Genomic DNA, 25,703 nt, shown 5'->3' on the forward strand with positions numbered 1-25,703 from the left:
ATGGTGGTTAAGAGTCAATGGTTAGTTATTTGGCTGAAGTAATCACCACAAATAACCAACCCTGTGCTGCTTAAGCTATTTGAACCACCATTGGTTATCGTGTTGTGTGGACGGCAGTGTTGATTATTTCCTCTGCCACCACTGGTTGTTTTGTCAGCGAAAGAGTCTCAAGGTAAAAGTGGTCAAAGTGGTGGCTGCTGCTCTAGTCCAGCTGGCAGGATAGATTTTCAGCAGCAATGGCTGATGGGATACTAGCGGGAGGAGAGAGGGTGAGTCAACTCAACATGGACTAACAGTCAACTCAATGCTGATGCTAATTCACACTATGGTTGATTATTATCATGTTGTGTGGGGACAATCCCCTAGATGAACAACAGTTGAGTTTATTATTACCCTACCATTGACCATTGTGTTTTCTGAATGCAACAACTTACTAAGTAGTAAGCCTCATTGAACATAGTGGGGCATACTTCTGAGTAGTATGGGGGTAGATCTACACGACTGCTTTATAGCAGTGTTGAAGTGCACTGATAACTTATGGGGCACAATCCACATTCCATCTACCACTTTCAAAGTGTTATGGCCTGCTTTTTATTCCACATTTGTAATGATTTGACTCTGGCACACTGAAGGAGTGATGAAAGTTTGACCACCATGGCAAAAAATACAGAACATTGAGTATGGGTAGGTCCAATCCCCATACTCCATTTCTGCACTGATGGGTCCTTCCAGACCACTTGGACCCTTAACAGCTGCACAAGGATGGATGGCAAATGATGCTGCTGGACCTGATTGGCAGTCAAGAAGCCCACCAGGCACGCCCAATTGCGAGACGGACGCAAGAAATAAGAGACGACACAACTGTTGGATTTAAACTGGGCCACTTTTATTCAAGATCTGCAAAGGGGTTAACCTATCGGGCATCCAGTCTGGCCTGCTTACAGACCTTTCTATGTAACGGGCGAGCTTTCTTGGCCAGTGAGTGGCGCTGTGCTTTTTGCCCCCCTCCTGGCCATCGCCTTATGGGGTAGGGAGACCTTTCCTTGTCACCCCCAACCCATGTCCCCCAGGCTCAAGGTGGGTGAGAGAGGTCGGCCTCAGAGGTGGTCCTTATCCCCCAGCCCGGCCACAAGGCTCAACACTAGGAGCCCTCGGGAATCACCTATCACTAGAACAGTGCCTATGAATGCTCGCCATTCAAATCCCTCTGGATGCCCGTTCCTACCTGCCAGGAAGAGGGTCTGTGAGGGGTAAGTGGCCTGCTTTTGGCCAGACTGAAACCCCTCCCAGCCCAGTGGCGTGAAATCTTGCCCAATCTGAGATGGGCATGTCTCTACCTTGCCCCGCCCGCAAATCCCTCCCCACGCCCAGGCTATGCCGGGCGTGGCAGAATGGGCATTCTGTAAGTATAGCTGAGTGATTGGGCAGGTTACATTCACGCTGGGCCAACGAACTAAGGACATAGGCCCAAGAGATCTCTACTAAGACAAAAGTTTCATCTTCTGTTTTATTGACAAGGAATTCTATACACGCTCTTTGTTTCTGATGGCTGCAAAACTGAGTCTTCTTGGTTCAGTGCCTTGATGACAGTTTGCTGCCAAGGAAGATGAGCCTTCAGGATTGGTGGAAAATAAGGGTGGTGAAATCTGATTTTGCTCTCGGGTACTTTGTCAAGGACTGTTCATTTAGATATGATGTGTCATGATTAATATTCCCATTACAAAATAGGTGCTTAGGTATGAACCCAGATGTAATTTTTCTTCCAACTTTTTCTCCATTTCACTTCTTTGTCATTCCAGAAGATCTGATATCATAGATCATTCAGAATGAAAAATTATGTCACTTGTAACTTAACTTTGTTTTTTCTGCCAAGTTCCAAATGTGGCTCCTTTTGATAGAAATGCTGCAAACTGCAGTGGCACCTGAATAGTTAGAAACCTAAAAGAGGAGTTGGAAAAGTTATTTAATTAAATGGATGTTGGGGTTCTTCCAGTGGACTTGTTCTTTCAGAAACAGTTTTAGAACAGAATTAGCAATGTTCTGAACAGTGAGTTGCTGGACCAGTCCAGGTTTTTCCTCGAGAAATGAGAATGTACACTTGCGCAGTTCAGCTAGGAACCTCTTTCAGCCTGAGGGACAAATTCAACTTTGGAGAAGCTCTTGGAACTGTATTCCTGTGGTGTGTTGGGCTGAAGGCAAAAGGGGATAGGGTCTTAACACCAAAAAATACCCCTGCCGTCTTGACCAGATACAAAAGAGGGCAGGGCTCCAGCAGCTTTAACTATTGTGTTGAAGAGGAAAGTTCATGCCTACAAATGACACCTGCTGAAATTCCCTTTTCTATACAACTGTTAAAGAATCTGGAGCCCTGTCCTCCTTTTCATATGGTCACCCTATTTTTGTTGGGCACTCATGAAAAGGATTTTTCCTGTGATGCCCCCAAACTGTGGAATGCACTCGGTCAAAATCCCCCCCCCATTTGCTTGGCTTTTTGAAAGGGTGTGAAGACACATCTCTTTAATTTAGGGTACAATCAATAGAATTGCGGCGGCCTTGCTTCTCATAGGCCTCCGTACTTGGAGGCTTACTATTATCCAGTGTAGAGCAGGAGGTGTGATAAAGGCAATCCTTGCCTCTTGCCATGCCTCCCACTCTGCATTTTCACTAGATGGGCTTTTTCTCCAGGCTAGCGGGGGCTCTGTAGAGGGGAAAGGAAAGAGGCTGGAGAGGCTTGGGATATGGTTTAACCTAGCCACTCCAGTCCCTTTCCCTCCCCTCCTACAGAGATTTCTCTCTGAGGTTGCCTGTGCAGCCTTGGAGAGGCAGCCAGCCTGGTTCTTTCTCTGTGAGCGGGGAGGGGGAGAGAGCACAGATTCTTGGGTCTGAGGTTGGAGTGCTGTCTCCATCTTGGATCCAGGAATCCAAAGTATCTTATACCACAGTCGGGGGTGGGGGGAAGGATTGCTCCCCCCCACCTTGCAAATTATGTAATTGTTTTAATGTTATAATGCTTACTCGTTTCAGTGTTCTTATTTTTATTGTTTTAAGGTCGTATTGTTTTAAATTGCTGTGCAGCTTAAAAGCGTCAATTGCTTTTTAGCAAATAAGGTGGCATATAAATGTTAATAATGAATAAAATATAAATTAAAAAGATACAGCAACTTCATAGATGGTAGGTCTCTCTCTCTCTGTAGCTGTTGGCCAAGATAACTAATTGAACCTATAAGCTGAGAGACAGTATGCTACTGAATACCAGTTTTGGGAGTAGTATGGGAGGAGAAAAAACAGGGAAGGACTGTTGACTTCATGCCCTGCTTCCCACAGGTGTCTGGCTGCCCACAGAAGTAAACAAGATGCTGAAGAAGATAGATCACCTTCTCCAACTTGGTGCCCTCCAGATGTTTTAGACTACAACTCATTGGCCATATTGCCTGGGAATGCTGGGAGTTGAAGTCCAACACATCTGGACTGCACCCAGCTGGGGAAGACAGAGATAGACTTTTGATGTGATCCAGCAGGGATATTCTTATGCACTAAGGCAGTCTTGTACATAAACACATGTAACTAACAAACGCTGAAACAAGCTTGTCAATAACAGCAACATTCATATTCTATTTCCTAAGAAATTAATTGCAGCAGCATTTCTATAGCTTGTAATCTTCTGTTAGCTTCACGCCTCTTAGGTTAGGTGAAAGACTAACACTGCAATCCTCTACATATTTGCCAAGGTGTAAATCCTACTGAATTCAGTGAAACTTACTTCTGAGCAGACATATATAGGATTGCGTCCTGTAAGACTACAATCCGATATGCACACATGTCTGGGAATAAACCTCATTGAGCTCAGAGGTATTTACTTATGAGTAAACACTCATAGGTTCACTGTGCACTTTACATCTCCCCCGCCCCCCGTTTTCAACTGCTGTTTTGGTTTTCCAGTAAATATAGTAATATTTTAATAACACTGTTTGCTCCTTTATCTTCATTGAGAAAAGCTTCAACCTAATTTAACTTTGGAAAGAACAGTAACAAATGACTTAATCCTCCTTTAATAGGTTTATGAGGAGTGATTGCCAATCTTTGCATGGAAAGGTTCTTGTGCATTTAAGATCTACCCGATAGGCAGAAAATTAGCCTGTAAAGCTTCCCCTGGAGATGAACTGATGAGATGAGAAAATCTAAACCTGCCATATTTCTGACTGTCAGACAGCTATTAAAGGTATAGGAGCTCCCAATCCCCAATAGTTTGCAGTCATTGCTGATAGTTAGCAACACTATCCTCTTATTAAACCACTCATCGTAATGTATGGGGGCCAGAAACGAGAAGTCAAAATACATAAAGTGTCTTCTGATTTGAAGCAGTGGTGCAGCTAGGGAATTTTAGACCCTGAATTTAATGGTCTTATGCCCCCCGCCTTTAGTTACCCATATGTATTACTTCCGTTTTGAAGCACCAAACATTTCTCTTCTGCTCCTCCATTCCATGTCTCACAACTGCTTCTACATGCCTAATAAGTTAGAGCAAAAAAACAAAACAAAAAATATTTGCCAACCCTGATTAAAATATATATTTTTATATCATTATACTATTCTGAGCATCTGCAGTTCTGCATTTTAAGCTCACTTGATTCATGGCATCATCATGAGTATAGGAATAAAACTGAATTTGCTTCTGCTACCCTGATGCTAAATGCATTTACTTGGGAATAAGCATCATTTTGTTGTGAAAAAGGATAAATATTTAAAGTAAAGACAATAAAATGAGCATCTGTAACCATGTGCATGTCTATTTGGTTGCTCCCTAACTCTAATATGTCTTTTTAAAAGCAAGAAACCACGTTGTGGGAGACAGCTTCAGGCCTAGTGGGTCCCTTCGTGTTGGCTGGAGTATGCTGGGAGTTGGACTTTTTAATGTCTAAACATGCATAGGATTGCGCCCTTAATAGCGTAGGAAGGGAGGCTTGAGCTTCTTTTCTTTTCGTTTAGGTAGGGATATTTATTAAGGCTGCCATACTATATAATCTTCCTACTTAGGTGCAAGTCCCGTTAAACAAACTGGGATTTCCGAGGACACAGCCATGGATCTGGCTGCACCAGTTTCGCACCGAGATACATCATCATGGCGGAAGAAAGAGAGAAACAAAAGGCATAAACTGAGCCCATCTGGGAAGGAGAAGGAATCCCTCAAATGAGCGCGGACGAGAGACTACATTTCCCGAAATGCTTTGCACAGCAGGCTGCTTTTGGATTGGCTCCCGCCGAGGCCCAATCCGCACGGAGGAAAGCGGCGTGGATAACGGCGTTTTGCAGGTACTCCGAGGGAGGCTGACGCGACACTGTTGGGAAGCCATGGCATCATCACGGCGCCCAGCGCTGCACCTGTCCGTGAGGAGCGGCTTCCTTTCCCTCCTCCTCTTCCTCCTCCTTTGTGTCCAGCTCGGGGGCAGCCAAAAGAAGAAGGAGGTAGACTCGTTAGCGTCTCTGTGTTTCCATCCGCCCCAATCCCTCCTCCCTCTCCGGTGTGCAAAGAGAGAAATACCTAGAACTATCCCTCCTCCTTCTACATCACTAGCACCTTGTTTTTTAAATCTAATGTCTGCCCCACTTTCTAGCTCCTGCTATGTGATTTGTATTGTATATCTTCCCCTCCCATTTCTGTTGTATTTTATTTTTTAGATATTCACACTCTCTTAATGCCTGCATTTTTATTTTTATTTTAGATTTCATTTATAGCAAGCTTTCCCATTGTCCTCCTTCCCCGAGTATCTCTTCATGTGCACTTGACAGCCATTCCACTGAGGCGCAAAAGTATATTATGTGCGTGGGGAATATGGATTCTTAAGGTTTCTGCTTCGACATGTAGAAAAAGTGGAGGTGTTTCCAGGCTGGGGATTCTCTATTAATTGTGGCCACTCTAAGGCAGGTCACTAGGTTTTAGTCCCAGAACCCCTTTTTAAATTAATTTGTTTATTTTGAATATTAAAATAAAACAAAAAACAAACAAAGAGGCTGTTAGATCATGTAAGCACAATCAATTCCATATCCCATGAACTACAGAATGATATATATTCTGCAGCCTATTTTATCTGTGGAATGTGTGAAGTAGTAGTGGAGAAAACTCTGCCTTAGAACATGTGAATAATGCCTCTTCTGGCATAATTGCAAATAACTTTTTAGAAATAGAGAAAAGGAATTACAGGTCAAAATATATGATTTCCACATAGTGCAAGCATTTATCCTTATAGGAATTAAGTACGGCCAAGTTTTTCTTCATTCTTCTCATATTTACTCTTTTCCTTATCTTGTTGGGCACTTCCGGACAAGGCTTTTATCATGCAATCTCCTTGCCTCATTCATAGGATTTTTGGAGGCAGGCTGGGGAAATCCAGACATCTTCATCTTGCACTTGTAACCTTCCAGTGTTTCCCTACTCCTGCGTCTTCTGTTTTTAGAAAAAAAAAACCTCTTGAGAAAAAGATTGAAAAGCTACACCATGCCTTTTGATCAGTAGTGCTAGGAGCCCTCAGTCTCGAAGCACCAATTCTTAACTGGATTTTGAACCTTCTGTGACATTTAAGCCCACCTGAAACTGAATCACATGTTGAATTCTCTATTGCTTACCTGTTGTCCTTGCATTTCTCCCCTCCCCGCTGCTGAGTAATAACAGTAAATAGACTGAAATAGCTGTTATGGTTACGTTAATATTAATGGTAATTTCACCCCTTGGTTTTTTTTAAAATTAGTACGACATTTGAATTTTGCTTTGCAGGCCTCTGTAATATGGACCCTTCTCTGGTCTTTTTGACAAGATATATGCAATTTCCTCTTCCTGGCCCCAGTGTTCATGTCAAGCACCTGTTATTGCCCCTGAAAAACTTGGGATTCTCTAAAGTTACACCTCCTTACTTGACATAAATTATTTGGTTCTCTCTCTGTTGCTTATTTGGCCACTAACAGAGATTTGAATCTCCACTTTCCTATAAACATGCATTGAAAGGGTGGGGAAAGAGCTTATACCTCATATCTATTAAATAGAATATAATGAAGAAGAGCAAAGCAAAAGGGCTAGAAACATGGAGAGGGAAAAAGGATGAAAACGAGGAAGTAGGGAAAGTTCTAAGAAGGATATGTAAAAGAAAGTTATGGAAAACGTAAAGAATAGTAAAATGTGGAAAGAGAAGGAAGACAATTGTATGTGGTGAAAATATGGTTAGGATGACACAGGCCAGATCTACACCAAGCAGGATATAGCACTATGAAAGTGGTATGAAAGCAGTATATAAGAAGCAGGAGCCACACTACTGCTTTATAGCGGTATTGAAGTGCACTGACAACTGTTGGGGCCCATGACACATAACATATACCACTTTCATATCACTTTCATAGTGCTGTATCCTGCTTGGTGTGGCTTCTACCTCTTATATACTGTTTTCATACTGCTTTTGTAGTGCTATATCCTGCTTGGTGTAGATCTGGCCACACTCAGAGGAGAACTGAATGGGGAATACCCGAACAGGACAAGAAGTGTGAAATATAGGAAAAAGAATGGAAGGAGTAGTGGAAGACAGAGAAGGTTGAATTTTGAAGAACATGTATCTGTGGGCATTGGGTCTAGTCCAGTGCTACCATTAAATGTGACCCTTGTTATGTCATAAAAATGAAAATAGAGTATTGTAGCAGAAATAACAGAAGAGAAAGAGATTTCCATTTTAAAGAAATGTGTTTGGTTGGAGGGCATGGGAGAAACCTGCTACCCCACTGCTATTACATGTTTTGGAGTGGGTAGAAGCAGTCCCAGTATTCTGGTAGTGTATAGTTTTATGGTAGCTGCCTTGGAGTCCTTCTGGATCGAAAGGCAGGGTAGAAATCAAATCCGTAAGTAAAAGAGAAACCATAGTCAGCGGTGTAAACCATTTTCAAGATGATGCCAGAACGTCTAGTTGTCCATCTGAGGCAGAATCATTCTCAAGTACCAGGCAACCCAAGTCTCCTCCAATACTGCCATTACCCAGTCCCCTAGATCCTTTTTGGCAGTCCAGATGGGCTACAAGGGACTAAGAAGGAGGAGGCAGTGAACAAACCCACCACCACAGCAAAATGTAGCGAGGCAGAGGGAACTAACTGAGTTTGAAAGGAAGCAAGTCAGGCGAAAGGGAATAAAAGGAAACCAGATTGTACAAACAGCACCACATGTTGGAGAAGGGGAAAAAAACCCTTGCTCTGTGCCTTTGGAAACCCAGGTACCAGTCATTAGGCTTGTTGTTTTTGGGTTCCTAAGTCCTTCCTCAGTGCTTTAAATTTGAGGCCAACTTCTTGACTCCTAACTTTGAATCCAGACCTCTGGAGCAGGGCAGAGAGGGGAGTCAAACCATTTCCTGTTACTGGACCTAGAAATGTACTTGAAAATGTATCATCCTCTCCCATTTCACTCATAAGCTATGGTTATTTAATTGGCCTTCAAAAGGATTGGAACTCTTCCTGGCTTTGCTGGTGTCTGAGCCAATTCTTTTTTCCATTCCTTAGAGATCATGGGGTGAATCGCATCTGGTCTTGGCTGACTGATATGCCAGATTCTATTTTTAATGTGTTGATCTTACCTGCCTTAGTATCGGGAACAATATTTGTTTGTAACTTGCAATGATAGTTGATGTGTGATAGCAGCTACCTTTTTAGGGCCCTCTGTGTTTTGTTCCTATACTCACAAAAAGTAGTGTGCATGCAGTTTCACATTCTCTCCTATTTTAATAAGTGATGGTGGTAGCTGATCAGATGGAAAGTTGCACATGATTTTCTGAGCCAGTTCTTACGGTGGAGTAGTTCTACTGAAATAGCTGGGACAATTCAGAAGGCAAATAAGACAATGCGTATTTTGCAATAAAGTGTGGGTTCTTAAATGAGGGCTTATTTCATTTATGGAACATGCAAATTGTGTCTGTATCGCCAGACACAGATGCCACCAGAAAGGAGTTCATGGATCTTATTGCAGGTGATAATCTATATGACCCTACTTTGCAGATTTTCATAAAATTCAAATTTGTACAAGCCCTTTGATCTGTTATATGAAGCACGTCTTAAGCCAGTGGTTTACAAACTTAGTACCAGGTCATGCTAGTGAAGCTGAAGCCTGTCTTGAAAAATTGTGCTGCCATATTGGAGGCATCTTTCTACTATGGGCCTTGGAGAGGAGAGGCTTCGTTCTCCACTGATCCCAGTATGTGGTCAGTGACTTCATTCTGAAAGAAGTAAAGAAGCACTGGGTTTCAATCTATGTCCCAGTTTGACAGGTGCAGGGGAATCCTTGAAGAACCATCTTCCCTAGAAAGGTCTTGGTAAAGGCATGGGTGAGATGTCTAGAGGACTGTCCTGCAGTTGTAAAGAGGATGTCTGGTTATAATTCCTGATGTTGATTGAGGAAATACATATGTAGATGGTTTTAGTTTCAAGGAAAGCATGTTGCCAATATTAATCAAAAAAAGAAAAAAACCACAGCCTTAAACATCCCCAAAGAGAAGTATCACCAAATTTCCCCCTCCATCACGGGTCGTCTTCTCTCTCTTCTGCTACTGCTCTTTCCTTCTTGTGGAAACCTAAACCTTTATTTTCTGGAGTGCAGTCCATCCATTGCAATTGCTTGAATTTCACTTGCTTTCCCAGCTGCAGAGTGATGTGCTGTAGGTTTTCTGCATATGGAAAGTGAAAGCTCTGAAGGCAGACTTCTCTTTTGCAAACCTAAAAAGGCCTGGTACTTCCAAATCTTCTTTCCCTTTAGAAAAGATAATTTAGCTCAAGATGCAGGATGTGCAGAAAAATATCGGAATCAGCCTCTGGATCAATGTTGTCTTAATTGTACTACATTTGACTCTTGGCCAGGGTGCTGTTGCAGGAGGCCAAATTAATGTCAGTAAACCCCCAAAGGTTAAGGTGTCCTTTTCTGCATTTTTGGACGAAGTTCAGAAGATGCTTGCAGAGACTTGGTGAAGGTATCACTGCCAAACAAAATAATTCGTCGATGTCCCTCTTCCGCTGGAGGAATTCATCTAGATGTATCTCTCTCTTTGTTTTAGAATCCACTGAGAATGAATATTTCCTGTGTTCTTCGCTTCATATTGCCCTTTGTCTGGAGATACCAATTTAGAGTATTTTGGATTATCTTTGCCAACGTAGTTCACAGAGCCCCTTTCCCAGTGTGCCAAATGTTATTTATTAAAGATTTTGTAGAATACACCTTCCTTTAAAGTAGGGAGGGGGACGAAGTAATCATGCAAACACATCTTGATCCTAGTGTAGAGATGTGTAAACACAAAAAATGTGCTCATAATGAAACTTCACCCAAAAAATCTATAGTCAAACTCTAGAGCATTGTGGCCTATTTAAACTGTGGCTTAGGGTACATTGCAGGGTGACAGTGGGAAGTATCTTTCAGTTCTCTACTGCACACTTTTTAGCTCCTGCCTGCTCTTATTTAGACTAGTGCCTAAACAAACAGGTAAATCTTTTTCTGAACTATAACCATTCATCTTTTTTTTCTTCGCTGCCCTATGATTTTATTTTATTAAAATGACATGCTTTTTAGATGCAGGTTTGGATTTTACTCCATATCTAGGGCTAAGTTGAAAAGGAGAGACACTTTTAATGAAATTTGTTGGTGGTAGTGAAAAGCATCATCCACTTTCCAGCTGTTTTGCAGGGGAGTTGTTTGGAGAGTGGGGTGAAAGTATTCACCCATCCAGAGTGAGGGCAATGCTAGGCAATCTTTTCAGTTGGCTCTGTGACATTAGTATATAGCCTGATTTGTTTATCTAGTGTTGTGTTATTCTCCATGTGATCCCTGACTGGCTGGGATTGCCCAAGTGACTCTTCTGAACCAGAAAGTGATATTCTCCATGTGATCCCTTACTGGCTGGGATTGCCCATGCAACTCTTCTGAGCCAGAAAGTGACCCCAGCACAACCCAGCCCATCCTATGAGCATTACCATATGCTATGACATCAGCATTGTGAATGAATAATAGAATCAAACATCAGAAATGATATTGTAGAATAAGACTACTACCTACTAGTTTCACTGTGTTCTTGCACCAGTGTCACTGGATCTCTTTTGTTCTCAGTAGCAATTCTGACTTATTCGATAATACAAAGATCTAACCCTTGGCTGTTTACAATTTCATCTGAAAATGTTCTTTGACCACAGTCCAAAGTGTAATTAAGAATGTTTAAGATGATGGAAATCTGCAGGTTGTAAGTGTGCTTAATTCTTGTGTTGGCTTGTTGGCGTTGCCTCTTAGTTACATATAAAAATAAATCTTGAAGATGCCTTTAAGCAGGGTGGATTTGATTTAAATCAATTTGATTTAAGTCATGATTTAAATCACCATTTAAATCACTGCTCAGAAAGACTCTATTTAATCATGTGACTCCCCCCCTCCCAAAAGTGCACTCTATTCACTGAATTTTTTGAAACTTAGCACTTAAGAGGTAAGGGGTTGATTCTGTGTACATAGATTTGCAAAGGAACTATGGGATTGTGATCTCTGCAGACACAAATACACAGTTTTGAGAACTGTAAAACCAAGCATCTGTGATAATACCTTCCAGATAGAAAAATTGCCCAATAATCTTACAGAAACCTCTGGAAGAGCATGTCATTGTGAATGGATTAATGGAATTCATTTATCAAAAAATTTAAACATTGCATGAATATACAGCTTCATGCTACATAATTAAAAAGTAATCCTTATTTCATGATGAATAACCTTTGGACTATAATGTATCTTAAACAGAAAACTATCTTTAGATAGATTTTTCCTCAAAAAGCATTTTATTAAAAAAATCAATTTAAATAATAAAAAAATCAAATTTAAATTTAAAAACTCAATTTTTTATTTTTTTAAAATAAATGATTGATTTGTATCCACCCTGCCTTTAAGACAGCTAAGGTTCTAATGCAGCTGAAATCAGTGTAATTCACTTCTGGGTAAAATATAGTTAGGATTGCCATACAATCCTAACTATACAATCCTAACATACAAGCACGCAGTGTGCTTCAGTTGTTTTTAAATTTTGCATAATATTTGAGCCAGAATGAATTAAAGTAAACTTTGAATCATACACACTTTTTAATATTTGTCCCCTGAAAATTATGAAGGAAACTTTGAAGGAAACAATAGGTAAGTTCCAGTGCTTCTGCAAAAGAGCTGTCTCTTTTCTCCACAATTCATCATCATGGCTAACTGTTGAAATGTACTTGGTGGACAGTTGAAATATGACTGGGGGCCAAATACAGGTTTACTGTTCTGGCGTTGGGGACTTACCCTTCACAAAAGGCTCCTTTTCTAGCTGGATGGTGCCGTCTCTGATAGACTGACGGTATTATTCATGAACGCTGCAAGGGATGTTTTGGACATATGATGCTTGCATCACTTGTCAGTGTATTTTGAGGACAACTACTTCTTGTCTACCTTAGACTGCATGTTATCATACCCTTTCTTTCCCTTAGGATATCTGAAAGCTGTTTTTATATATATATATTAACCCTCTCTCACCGTCATAGCCAATGTTATTGGTGATTACAAACAGTTAAAAGACTAAAATGTCATGCAAACATAAAAGAATATAAAATACAATACAAATATTTAAAACAATTAAATAAAATACAAGACAACCAACAGCACAGAAATTCATAAAGCAGCCATAAAACCCTAGAGCTGGCTCTATAACATGCCTGGGAGAAAACAAATGTCCTTGCCTAGTGCAGAAAAGATAACTATGTAGACCCCTTTTCCACAAGTGGGGAGCCACCACTGAGAAGGCCCTCTCCTATCTACCTCCCTTTGGCAGGGGCACGAGAAAGAGGGCCTCTAATGATGATCCAATGGTCCAAGCAGATACATATGAGCAGGTACATATACAGAGAGCTCTGGCTATTGGGCGGTATAGAAATGTAATAAATAAATAAATAAAATATGGGAGGAAATGTTCTTTTGGGGTGCCATCCAATGGGGATACCTGCAAGCCTCTGAACTGGGAGGCTTATGGCCATCATTGCAGAGCAGGAGGAGCAGCAAGGTGATGTTTGCTTCTGTGCTCTTCTCATTCTGCATTTCAGTTGGATGGGCTTTTTCATCTGTCTAGTTGAGGCACTGTGCATGGAAAGAGAAGGAGGCTGTGGAGGCCAGAGGATTCCTTGTAAGCTGGCATCCCAAGTCCCCTCCCCGCCCAAGGGAATGCCCCCTTTACTGTCCCTTCAGGGTGACTTTTGTGACCCTGGAGAGGCAGCCAGCGCAGTTCTCTCCGCACCAGATATGAAGGAAGGGGAGTGGGGAGTACAGACCCCTGGGACTGAGGTCGGAGCGCTGACTTCGACCTCAGATTCAGGAATCTGAACTATCCTATGCAGGGCCCATAGGATTGCTCCCTTAGATACTCTGGTCACAAGCCATTTAGGGCTTTAAAAGACAACACCTCTGAGTTCGGAATTGGACTGGAAGCCAGTGCAGCTGACGAAGCACTGGCATTGCATGATCGTATTGGCCAGACCCGGTTAGTGACCTAACAACTCTGTTTTGAGCTAAGTGAAATTTCTGAACTGCCTTCAAAGGTAGCCCCATGTACAATGCACTGCAATAATCCAACTAGGGAGTTACCAGAGCAGTTTCATGTGGAGTTAGTGTCATGAGGGATAAAACCAATAAATGCCAAGGAACAGAATAGTAACCTGGAATTGACCTTCCAAGTAGGAATGGAACTACTATAAAATGGTGCCCCCGACTTCCAACCAAGACAGGCAGAAGGATAGCTGATGGTATCGAAAGCTGCTAAGAGGTCAGAGAGAACCAACAGGGTCATACTCCCCCGCCCCCTCCCTTTACATTTGGCCGTAATAAACTCTTTCTGCTTAGGTTTTGTTTGTTGAGGGGCTTTTCTGCCTCTCAAAGTAGCTGATGCATCACTTGCACTTCTGTTCTTGAGGCAAATAACAGCATCTGCAACACCTCTCCTTCCATTGGCAAGTATTCCTGATGGCTCTGAAAACAAAGGGATGCGGAAAATTTGCTGATGATCACCAGGGAAATGGTTTTAAGACCAGGAAAGAACTTAGTGAGGTGATATGGCAGATGGTTGATTGAATACGAAAGTTTTAATAAGTGAGAACAATAGTTACTGCTGGTGTAGCATACTGGTGAAGAGTGTGGGTAGTGAGTCAGGATTTCCCTGGGTCTGATCGCAGCCATTAATTCATTAGGTGGCTTTAGTCAAGCCGCTGTCTGAGCCTCCAATGAATATGAAAATAATGACAGATCTGGGCTACCTTACAGTTTTTTTGTAATGTCATATATAGGGTGTGCCTTGATTGTTCAGAGTGCTACATAAATTGATTAGTATTAGATATGAAATGGCAATGTTAGGTATAACCCAATCCACTTTGGTCCATAAGTTGAGCTAGATAACCCACACCCTACCTTAGTGAGGCATCATCAGTGCAAATAACAAGATGGGGTAAAATGAAAGAGGTCACTCAGAACTAGCATTAAACATTGGTAGAGATGTAAAATTTCTGTAAATTTTGAAGCTATGGAAAAAAGCCAATTGGGGGGGGGGGTCCCCCTGGAAAAAAACAGAAAATTTTGGGAAAATTGGGGGAAAATGCAATATTAGCACTTTTAACATTTTGAAAGTCACTTTGTTACTTTAGGAATATAAAATGTAATAATGTAGAAGTTGGTTTGGCATAACATTATCACATTTGGTATATTAAAAGTACAGTGTATTTAAACTACTACAAATTGAATTTACTGTTTTATTTATATATGTTTGTAACAAATGGAGTTACAAGCTCCTGAACTGTAAGGAACACCTCAACGGTAAGGAAACTCTTTGGTTTTGCCAGTTTTTGAGGAGCAGGCAAAAAACAATTTAAAAGAACACAGAAGAAATTATCAACATTAGTAACTAAGAAAATTATTTATGTCTCCGCTAGTCCTCCACAGTGTCAAGCAGGCATAAAGCACCCATTCCCATAAAAAGAACTGAGAAAAAGGGGGGAACCAAGATTCAATGAATATGCATAAAATTTAATCAAACTTATTTTCTGAGCTATAGCTGTCACGATCAGTTTCAGTCTCTGCTTCAGTGGCAGTGCCCCCTAGAGGCAGAAATGCATCTTGCTCTTGCATTTGAGAGTTGTAGTCTCAGTTTGCAACCTAGGACTTGCTTGTCCTTGGTGTACAGACATCATAATAATCTGATACTCCACATAGATTTTAGAAATCATTTGGAGAAGTAAATATATTAACACCTTGTCTTAAACATTTTATTCATCATGCTAAAGTAATCCATTTTCTTCATTCCCCCCCCTCCCTCCAATTTTTCAGGGAGGAAAAAGTCTTCAGGGGAAAAACGGGGAAATTGTGTTTTTTTTCTGAATTTTTCCATTTCCCCCCAGGCCTTCACATCTCTAAACATTGGTGAAAATGTTCGTCACATAATTTTAATTGGCACATAACTTGCCACTGTTGATCTTTTTGAGTTTCATTTTTAATGTTGAGGTTTCACAGTATAGCGAAACTGATGATGACAAGAACATGGAAGCTGCCTTATACCAAGTCAGATCATTGGTCCATTTAGCTCAGTATTGTCTAAACCAGTAGTCTTCAACTGGTCCAGACCTGAGACCCACCATGGACTCACATGGGACCCACTTTCACAATTTTCTCTATTCCCAACATAGCAACAACAACTTTGTCGTGACCCATCTGGACTGATATCATGACTCACTTTTGGGTCGTGATCCATCAGTTGAAGAATACCACTGGTCTAAACCAGTGGTATGCCTGAGGTTCTGGATTACAACTCCCATCAGCCCCAGCCAGTATGGCCTATGGTAACTATAGCCCAAACTCTCTGGATGGCATGAAGTTGCTTATTCCTTGTCTATACTGGCAGACAGTGGCTTTCTAGGATTTTAGACAGGACTCTTTCCCAGACTTACCTGGAGATACCAGGAATTGATCCTGAGGCATTTTGCATGCAAAGCATGTGCTCTTCCACTGAGCCCTTGTCCCTTCTGGCTGACCATCCCAAAGTGTCATTGAACATAAAAGCCTTATTGGATGTTTTGGGGAATGGATGACTCCTGGTGCTGCCCCATATCTGCTTGGTAACATTGAATAAAACAAATGTGTGATGTATCGTTTAGTCCATTGGCTGCCTCTTGCAGTGATTGTGATGCTTAATATCATGTAATGTCACCTTTCCCCCCCTCCCACACACACATGTTTCCTATAGCAACTATTTAAGGTTTTGATGCAAAACTCAAGATAGGCATAAAAAAGCCCTCAACACAGCGGTCTTTAAGTTTAATTGACATGTGAACACTTTGGGAAAACTCTACTGAGGCTGTTTGAGGTTGATTTGTCTAAAGCCACTCAGTGAATCTAGAACTCAGCTACATTTAGTGCCAAAATAACCTGGGCCCTAGTTCCAGGAGGACTGTAACGTCTTCGGATAGTTCTGTTCGCTTGACCCCCTCCATGCATATATCCAACACAAGGACGGGGCTGAGGGACCATCCCTCCACCTTCACATGACCCCAACCCACCCTCAATTTCTATGTATGTGTATGCTCCCCTTTCAAACGCCATGCTGAATACATGGATGTTGGGGCAGAGCCATGGGGCGTGATCAGCTTCCCCCTCCATGCAATGGAAGTACGTGAGGAAGGCCTGCGGTGAACAGTCCTTTCATCTGTCGCATTTGTTTAGCTTTCTTTGTCCAGCTATTTCATTTTATCCTTGGAACAACCCTGTGGAGTAGGGCTGAGAAAGCATGTTTGCACATGCCCACCCTATGAATTCCGTAAGCAGAGTAGAAATTTCAGCCTGGGTTTCCCATGTCAAAAACCATACAGAACTATTGCGCAAACTTGTGGAAAGATAGACTCTACCCATTGTGAACTTGTGTTAAGATAGACACCACCCATTGTGAGTTTGGTGGTTGTATGAGTCAGTCAAATTAGTATGCTTATTCTTGTGGGATGGTAGCGTTCCTCCTGGTCCTCTAAGCATGTAAGAACTTACATGTCCAGCGCTTCTGTGATGTAGCCCTTGTCTAGTAATCAAGTCAAGGGTTTTCAAAATATATTGCTCTCATGCCAATAAAAAGAGGGGTGACAGAGAGGATGACTTGCTAGAAGACCACAACAAAAAGTCTTGTGTTACCTAAAGACTAACTAATTTATACTTGTAGAAGCTTTCATGCAAACTGTCCACTTCAGTTGTATTTGATGAAGTGGGCAGTTTCCACAAAAGCTTATTTCAGAATAAATGTGTTAGTCTTTATGGCGCCACAAGGCTCTTTGCCTTTGCTGCTGTCACAGACTAACACAGCGACCTCTCTGGAAACAATATTTTCCATTATTTGTGTGTGTGTGTTTAATCAAAATGTTACATACATGCGTAGGGAGTTCTCTTTTGGAAAAAGGTTTTTAGAAACAATATTTTCCGATATTTTTTATCAAACTGTAACATACATGCGTAGGGAGTTCTCTTTTGGAAAAAGGTTTTTAGAAACAATATTTTCCGATATTTTTTATCAAACTGTAACATACATGCGTAGGGAGTTCTCTTTTGGAAAAAGGTTTTTAGAAACAATATTTTCCACGTATTTTTATCAAAATGTAACATACATGCGTAGGGAGTTCTCTTTTGGAAAAAGGTTTTTAGAAACAATATTTTCCACGTATTTTTTATCAAAATGTAACATACATGCGTAGGGAGTTCTCTTTTGGAAAAAGGTTTTTAGAAACAATATTTTCCACGTATTTTTATCAAAATGTAACATACATGCGTAGGGAGTTCTCTTTTGGAAAAAGGTTTTTAGAAACAATATTTTCCACGTATTTTTTATCAAAATGTAACATACATGCGTAGGGAGTTCTCTTTTGGAAAAAGGTTTTTAGAAACAATATTTTCCACGTATTTTTATCAAAATGTAACATACATGCGTAGGGAGTTCTCTTTTGGAAAAAGGTTTTTAGAAACAATATTTTCCACGTATTTTTATCAAAATGTAACATACATGCGTAGGGAGTTCTCTTTTGGAAAAAGGTTTTTAGAAACAATATTTTCCACGTATTTTTTATCAAAATGTAACATACATGCGTAGGGAGTTCTCTTTTGGAAAAAGGTTTTTAGAAACAATATTTTCCACGTATTTTTATCAAAATGTAACATACATGCGTAGGGAGTTCTCTTTTGGAAAAAGGTTTTTAGAAACAATATTTTCCACGTATTTTTTATCAAAATGTAACATACATGCGTAGGGAGTTCTCTTTTGGAAAAAGGTTTTTAGAAACAATATTTTCCACGTATTTTTTATCAAACTGTAACATACATGCGTAGGGAGTTCTCTTTTGGAAAAAGGTTTTTAGAAACAATATTTTCCACGTATTTTTTATCAAACTGTAACATACATGCGTAGGGAGTTCTCTTTTGGAAAAAGGTTTTTAGAAACAATATTTTCCGATATTTTTTATCAAACTGTAACATACATGCGTAGGGAGTTCTCTTTTGGAAAAAGGTTTTTAGAAACAATATTTTCCACGTATTTTTTATCAAAATGTAACATACATGCGTAGGGAGTTCTCTTTTGGAAAAAGGTTTTTAGAAACAATATTTTCCACGTATTTTTATCAAAATGTAACATACATGCGTAGGGAGTTCTCTTTTGGAAAAAGGTTTTTAGAAACAACATTTTCCACGTATTTTTTATCAAAATGTAACATACATGCGTAGGGAGTTCTCTTTTGGAAAAAGGTTTTTAGAAACAATATTTTCCACGTATTTTTATCAAAATGTAACATACATGCGTAGGGAGTTCTCTTTTGGAAAAAGGTTTTTAGAAACAATATTTTCCACGTATTTTTTATCAAAATGTAACATACATGCGTAGGGAGTTCTCTTTTGGAAAAAGGTTTTTAGAAACAATATTTTCCGATATTTTTTATCAAACTGTAACATACATGCGTAGGGAGTTCTCTTTTGGAAAAAGGTTTTTAGAAACAATATTTTCCACGTATTTTTTTATCAAAATGTAACATACATGCGTAGGGAGTTCTCTTTTGGAAAAAGGTTTTTAGAAACAATATTTTCCGATATTTTTTATCAAACTGTAACATACATGCGTAGGGAGTTCTCTTTTGGAAAAAGGTTTTTAGAAACAATATTTTCCACGTATTTTTATCAAAATGTAACATACATGCGTAGGGAGTTCTCTTTTGGAAAAAGGTTTTTAGAAACAATATTTTCCACGTATTTTTATCAAAATGTAACATACATGCGTAGGGAGTTCTCTTTTGGAAAAAGGTTTTTAGAAACAATATTTTCCACGTATTTTTATCAAAATGTAACATACATGCGTAGGGAGTTCTCTTTTGGAAAAAGGTTTTTAGAAACAATATTTTCCACGTTTTTTTTATCAAACTGTAACATACATGCGTAGGGAGTTCTCTTTTGGAAAAAGGTTTTTAGAAACAATATTTTCCACGTATTTTTTATCAAACTGTAACATACATGCGTAGGGAGTTCTCTTTTGGAAAAAGGTTTTTAGAAACAATATTTTCCACGTATTTTTTATCAAACTGTAACATACATGCGTAGGGAGTTCTCTTTTGGAAAAAGGTTTTTAGAAACAATATTTTCCACGTATTTTTTATCAAACTGTAACATACATGCGTAGGGAGTTCTCTTTTGGAAAAAGGTTTTTAGAAACAATATTTTCCACGTATTTTTTATCAAACTGTAACATACATGCGTAGGGAGTTCTCTTTTGGAGAAAGGTTTTTAGAAACAATATTTTCCACGTATTTTTTATCAAACTGTAACATACATGCGTAGGGAGTTCTCTTTTGGAAAAAGGTTTTTAGAAACAATATTTTCCACGTATTTTTATCAAAATGTAACATACATGAGTAGGGAGTTCGCTTTTGGATTTTTATTTTTTTTAGAAAAGTTGCTAAAACTTTCTTTGTCATTCACCATAAATGAAATGCAGCGCTTGTAGCAGCCCAAAAGCACTTGTGTAATTAGATTGTCTGAAACTTTGTTCCCATCCCAGATGTCTCTAGTTGGCAGCTTAGCTTCCGTAAGACAGTTCAGCAGCTTAATTGATCTTCCCCACCAAACTGTTCTGCAAGTACTTATGCAGCATTTCTTGAGCAGCCACGTGGAAAAGCCAGATTGTTCGCTCTGGTATTAGTTGTGAGGAGGAAATCTCATTGCAGCGAATTGGATTCTTCAGTCATTGCCAAATTGTGTGTGTGTGTGTGTGTGTTGCTTTTTAAACCTATTTTAAAATTTCTTTGATGCTTCAGACGTGGTAATAAAAGTAGAATAATAATAATGATATAGGTATTGGATTTTAAAAGGAAATTTGTTTTTTTAAAAATGGGGGGGAAAAATAGTCGACTGATAACATGGTGTGGGATGAAAGGCCTCTTTTATGGCCGCGAGGGTATCAAGATGGAAGGCACAATGTGAGGTGATGCTTGGAGCTGCGGTAGTGATTGAGAGGCTGAGATGTGAACCGTGAAGGCCTCCTCTTGAAATGTCATCTTTTGTGTAAACTTGCTAGAGGCCCTTTCCCTGCTTGAGTTCCCTACCAACAATATGCGTTAATCATACATACCTGTGTTATTTGTTTATTGTAAAGATTGCAGAGATATTTAAGGCACACTGAATGCTGAAAAAGCAGTCTATAAACGCTAAGAAGAAATATTATTGTAATTGAACTTGATGTAGGTATGCTGTAGCCTACGTTAGGATGTCTGTCCTGAGCCAAGACAGGAGTTCCAGATTCTAGTACTCCATAAAGTCAACTAACATGAAGTACAGATGTAAAATGCTGCTTGGACTGGGTTATAGGGGTTCTTGTCATGGCAGAGATAGTGCTTTGATCCTGTACCGGTCAATAAGATAGGCAGTTGTAAGGCAGTGAATAGGAGACAAATGGACAAGAAGCGACAAAGAGTCTTAAAATCCGACTTAAGAGCAAAACTGGGCTAGGTGTATCTAACAACATGGTAGCTTACGAGAATCTAGTGAAGTTAATTATACAAGTACGTCCATGAGTTGGGCAAATTAACAAGGTGCATTTTGAGCGACAATGAGACCAGGAAGGTTCCTTGGATGCTTGTTCAAGGAATGATAAAGATCCCCAGTCCCATGTCATTCTTTGAAGAAAGAATTGACTTGGAGCAACGTCCACTGGCTCCAAAACATGGTGCAAGAATTGACTGTGCCCCTACTCTATCCTGTGTAAGAGACGTTATTACAGATCCCTTTCTATTTTTATTTATTTTATTATTTATTTAGAGTATTTTTATCCCGCACCTCAGCCAAAAGGCTCTCGGAGCGGCTTACAATGTATCAATAAAGAAGACAGTCCCTACCCTCAGGCTTACATTCTAAAAAAAAGACGTGACACACAAGGAAAAGTGGATGGGGAGGGAAGAGGGAGAAAATAAAAAAACAGTTCTAGGAACTGTTTAAACATGTAAGTTGTGGACTGAAACCAGCCCTGTTTTTAAAAGTAAGATTGGTGCATATGTTTTGTCCTCCATCTCCTGCAGGGTGCCATTGTGCTCATGTGTTGCTTCTCTGGGCTTCCTGTAGGCATCTGGCAACAGAATGCTGGACTTAAAATAGACCTTTGGTTTGATCCAGCAGGGCTGTTCCTATGTTACGTTCTTATGATGGATCTCTTGAATTTTATCCAAAGCCTTTATTTTGTGGCAACACTTTATTATGCTGCAGAAAGGATCTTTCTTTTAATTTTGAGCCAATCACATCTAGAATGGCCCTCAAGGTGGCATTTGAAGTGGAGAAAGTCATTGTGTTTCACACGATTAGTGTTGCTGCTATGTGTCAAATCTTTTTACAGGCAGCAAAAGAGGCTAATAAATGGGTAATTCTGCCTTGCTGACTGAAGTACCTCTTTTATGGAGGAGCTTCAATCAAAAGAGTCGCATCAGTAAAATTCAAAAACACTTATTGCCCTGTTCTTGCAGGCTTGTGTTTTATAGCTGAATCTCCTGACTTCTGCTTTGTTTTTGGTTTAAAGAAGCTGGCCCAAGTGATGGGCAGCTTGACTAATATATCAAACTGGACTGTAGTAGACAGAAAGTTATTAAAACATGGTGAACCCAAATATATTGCTTAGAGGGGGAAAAGAAAGGTGAGGGAGAGGGTGCAGTCCTACTTAGAAGTTAAACAGAATGTCATGGGATGCTTCCCTCACCCCACCACGTGGAAGAGGTTGGTGGTGGTTATGAAGTTGATTGAGAAGGGGCAGTCTGTGCATGTTCCAACCCCCTTTTACTCTGTGCCCATCATTCACTCAGCCTTCTGCTGTGGGGCTGAGGATCTTTTGGAGAGACACAGACTGGAACTCCACGTGTCTTGACCAAATGGCTTGGTCAGGCTGAGGTGTTTGAGGAGTGAGGCAAAGTGACCGATTGGTGACACAAGATTGAACTCATCTTCTATTCATATTCACTCCGTTTGGATAGAACTCTTCACAGTTTCCTTGGAATTATACTCTCTTGAATAATGTGGTTTCATTTGCAAACTTGGTTACTAATAACTTGGAAATAGGTTCAACTTAGAAGAGTTGTAAGAAACTATTTTTCTTCCTGCTTTGTTGCTGTTGTAGAAAGAAAAATGCTCCTCTTGTGCTTGCTCTTCAGATTTAAGAGTTATTGATGATAGCACACTAAGATGTTGGCCCAGTTTGGATGACACATTAGTCAACGGTGGACTATTTAATTAACCTTTGATTAAATAGTTCCCTGTTGTGTTGTCTGTTGGGCACAAACCACGCCATGGTTGGCTGTTTCCACAAAATAACCAACGGAGATACCCAATGGTTTGCAGAGTTGTTTTTCTGCACAACTGTTGGTTATGTGTCATGTGGTGGGCTCCATTGATTATTTCCTCTGCCTACAGAGTTGTGAGGCAAGAGCAGCTCTAGTTCACCAGGTCTCCATCGGCAGGAGAAATAATCCCGTGCTTGGGGAGGGCTGATCATGCTGTCCCTTGGTGGGGCAGCGTGATCCTCGGCTCCCTACATGCTTCCCGGAACAGGCACATGCCATCCCTGGGTGGGGTGCCACCAATTGGGGCACCCCACATGTTCCCAGGGACGTGCACGTCCCTTGCCACCACCACCCACCTCCCTAATCCATCTGGAGATCAGCTTGAGGGGATAGAAGGAGCCCCTTCCATCCCCTCGAGACGATCCCCAAATGGATCATGGTGTGTGTGTGTGTGTGTGTGTATGAATGAATAATTCCTCCTGTGGCTGGACTTGGATTGTCCAAGTGTGGAGAAACCCATCCGCCAATATTTATTTATTTATTACATTTTTATACCGCCCAATAGCTGAAGCTCTCTGGGCGGTTCACAAAAATTAAAACCATAATAAAACTACCAACAGGTTAAAAACAGGGTGGGGCGCATGCATAAGGATCCGAGCTGCTACTGTGACGAGCAGGATGGATTCTTCTGTGTCACGTCCCATTCCCATTCACAAGAACAGAAGGGGAATCATTTGCTGAGGCAGGCAGATGCTTGTGTGTCCGATTTCCCTGCATCTCTCCTGCCTCAACAAAGGATTCTCCTTCTGTTCTTGTAAATGGAGATGGGACACAACACGGAAGAATCTGTCCTTGCGTGCCTCTCTATCACTGACATTTCCATAGCAATGGGGCAGTGGGTGGTGTTTTTGTAGCTACCCCTTTCCTGTTGTTGTAGAGATTAGGGTGAAGGACACAGAGAGAATTTCTCCACTGAGAAGGCATCATTTATCTCACCGTCAGTTCTCAGCTTCAAAACTAGATGGGGCAGAAGAGGCACCACCAAGACGAATGATGCCCTCTCAGTGGAGAAGTTCTTTCCGCATTACTAGAGCCTCCCACTTCCCTGTTGCCATGGCCCCTATGAGGAAGGATGTGTCTTCGCGAAGCGACGTCCCCATTGCCAGTCCCTCCACGCCAAGTACAGTGACATGCTTTGGGCACGTTGGCTCCAATGATGGGAGATGTAGCACACCCATTGCCAAGTGACGGGTGTGGTGGTGGATGTATCCCAGCTCCTCTCAAGAGGAGAGATGGCTCTGCCAGGGCTTCTTTCTCCAGCGTCAGCCACTGTGCAGTGCGACTCTCCTTCCCCCTCCGCTCCCTCCTGCGGAATGGCAGTGGCCCAGTGAGGTAAGCAGTAACCAGTACTGCCATTCAGTGGGGAGGGCCGAGATGGTTGGATAGAGACGACAACTCCACGGAGTGGAAATAGTCCACTCCACGGAGCAGCACTTCCATGTCGCCGAAAGGCACCCCAGAAATAGCCATCCATGGGGTCGACTATTTCTACTCCATGGACTGAAGTGTTGTCCGAACGCACCTATGGTCACACTGCAAATTGATACTCTCTCTAGGTGTCACTACTTGATATTCTGCAACAGTTCCTTCTAAATATTTCTTAAGCTTTATGATCTGGCCTAATAATTTGGATGCTATCCAGTAACTGCTAAGTACTAATTGGAAGAAAGAAGTAGTGATGTGATGAAGATATCCAGACTATTTGTAAAGAAATATAGGATATAATTAGGGCTCCAACTTTAATTGGTAGATTAATCATCTAAAGACTTAGATGATAAACGGGGGGATTTTTTTATCAGTGAGGGCAGATTTTAATTGGTTTGGCTCTGTTTGAGGTTACCTTTGCTGCGGTGTGTTGCTATAAGGGGAGGGGGACAAAGAAAAACAAATATTTTTAAAATAGTATTGCCTTCTAACACCTAATGCTGTCTTTTGTTTGTTATATTGAAGTTTGGCTACAGTTTGGAATCCCACAACATAGGAGTTGGAATCCCAGTATATCCCCACTCTTGCTGTAACAACCCAGTGTGTGGTTTAGTGTGGCAAAACAAAATCAGAGAAAAGAGAGAGAGAGAAAGAATAAGAAAAATGAAAATAAATAAAAAGTAACACATTATTAATAAAGGCTAGCACTCTTAAGCTCTATTCATTATTATTTTTTTACTATTACTTTACAATCCAAGACATATGTAGAATCCATGGGCTGCTAAGAAGTTCTGTATGCCAAACTTACATTTCGTCTCTTTTTCTATAAAAGAGGAAAGGCTTTGACAAATTCTGCTGTGTATGTCCGTGATGTGTTTATAGAATAAAATCCTGCCATGCGTTGACTTTGACTTTAGCTAGTTTCAGTTGGTGTGTCAATTTTTCTGCCATGGCTATTTGCCAGAATTCCGTATACCACGATTTCAGTGGTAGAAGTTCTGCAGTTCTCGAGCTTTTGCCTATGATTCTTTGGGCAGTCATCAGCATGAACTCAATTAAGTCCTAAGATGTCACTTTTGGATTTTGTTCTTCGCGTACTGTTAATAAGGCCAACGCTGGTGTCACATGTATGATTTCATGCATAATATTTGCCATTTCTGAAAATAAAATGTTCTACCATAAATGAATATATAGTCCTTGCTGGTTACAGTTTCTCCATCATTTTGTGTTGTTTGTGTTGACTATTCTTGCCAAACATATTGGTGTGATATACCACCTGGGTAACAATTTGACCGTATTCTCCCTGAGAGTTATTGATACAGTTTTCCTTGGTTATGTCACCCATACTT

General features: G+C 40.7%; 1 protein-coding gene across 1 annotated transcript in view; it reads left to right on the forward strand.

Moving 5' to 3' along the window:
* The first annotated feature begins 5,292 nt into the window (after positions 1-5,292).
* The window catches only part of TUSC3 (tumor suppressor candidate 3), a 137,339-nt gene continuing 116,928 nt past the window's right edge, over positions 5,293-25,703 (forward strand). The window contains exon 1 of the mRNA XM_063135184.1: positions 5,293-5,463. Coding sequence (XP_062991254.1) covers positions 5,350-5,463 — 114 coding nt within the window. The 5' untranslated portion in view covers positions 5,293-5,349. The remainder of the gene's footprint in view (positions 5,464-25,703) is intronic.

Source organism: Elgaria multicarinata, chromosome 10, assembly GCF_023053635.1.
Source record: "Elgaria multicarinata webbii isolate HBS135686 ecotype San Diego chromosome 10, rElgMul1.1.pri, whole genome shotgun sequence".
Lineage (NCBI taxonomy): Eukaryota > Metazoa > Chordata > Lepidosauria > Squamata > Anguidae > Elgaria > Elgaria multicarinata.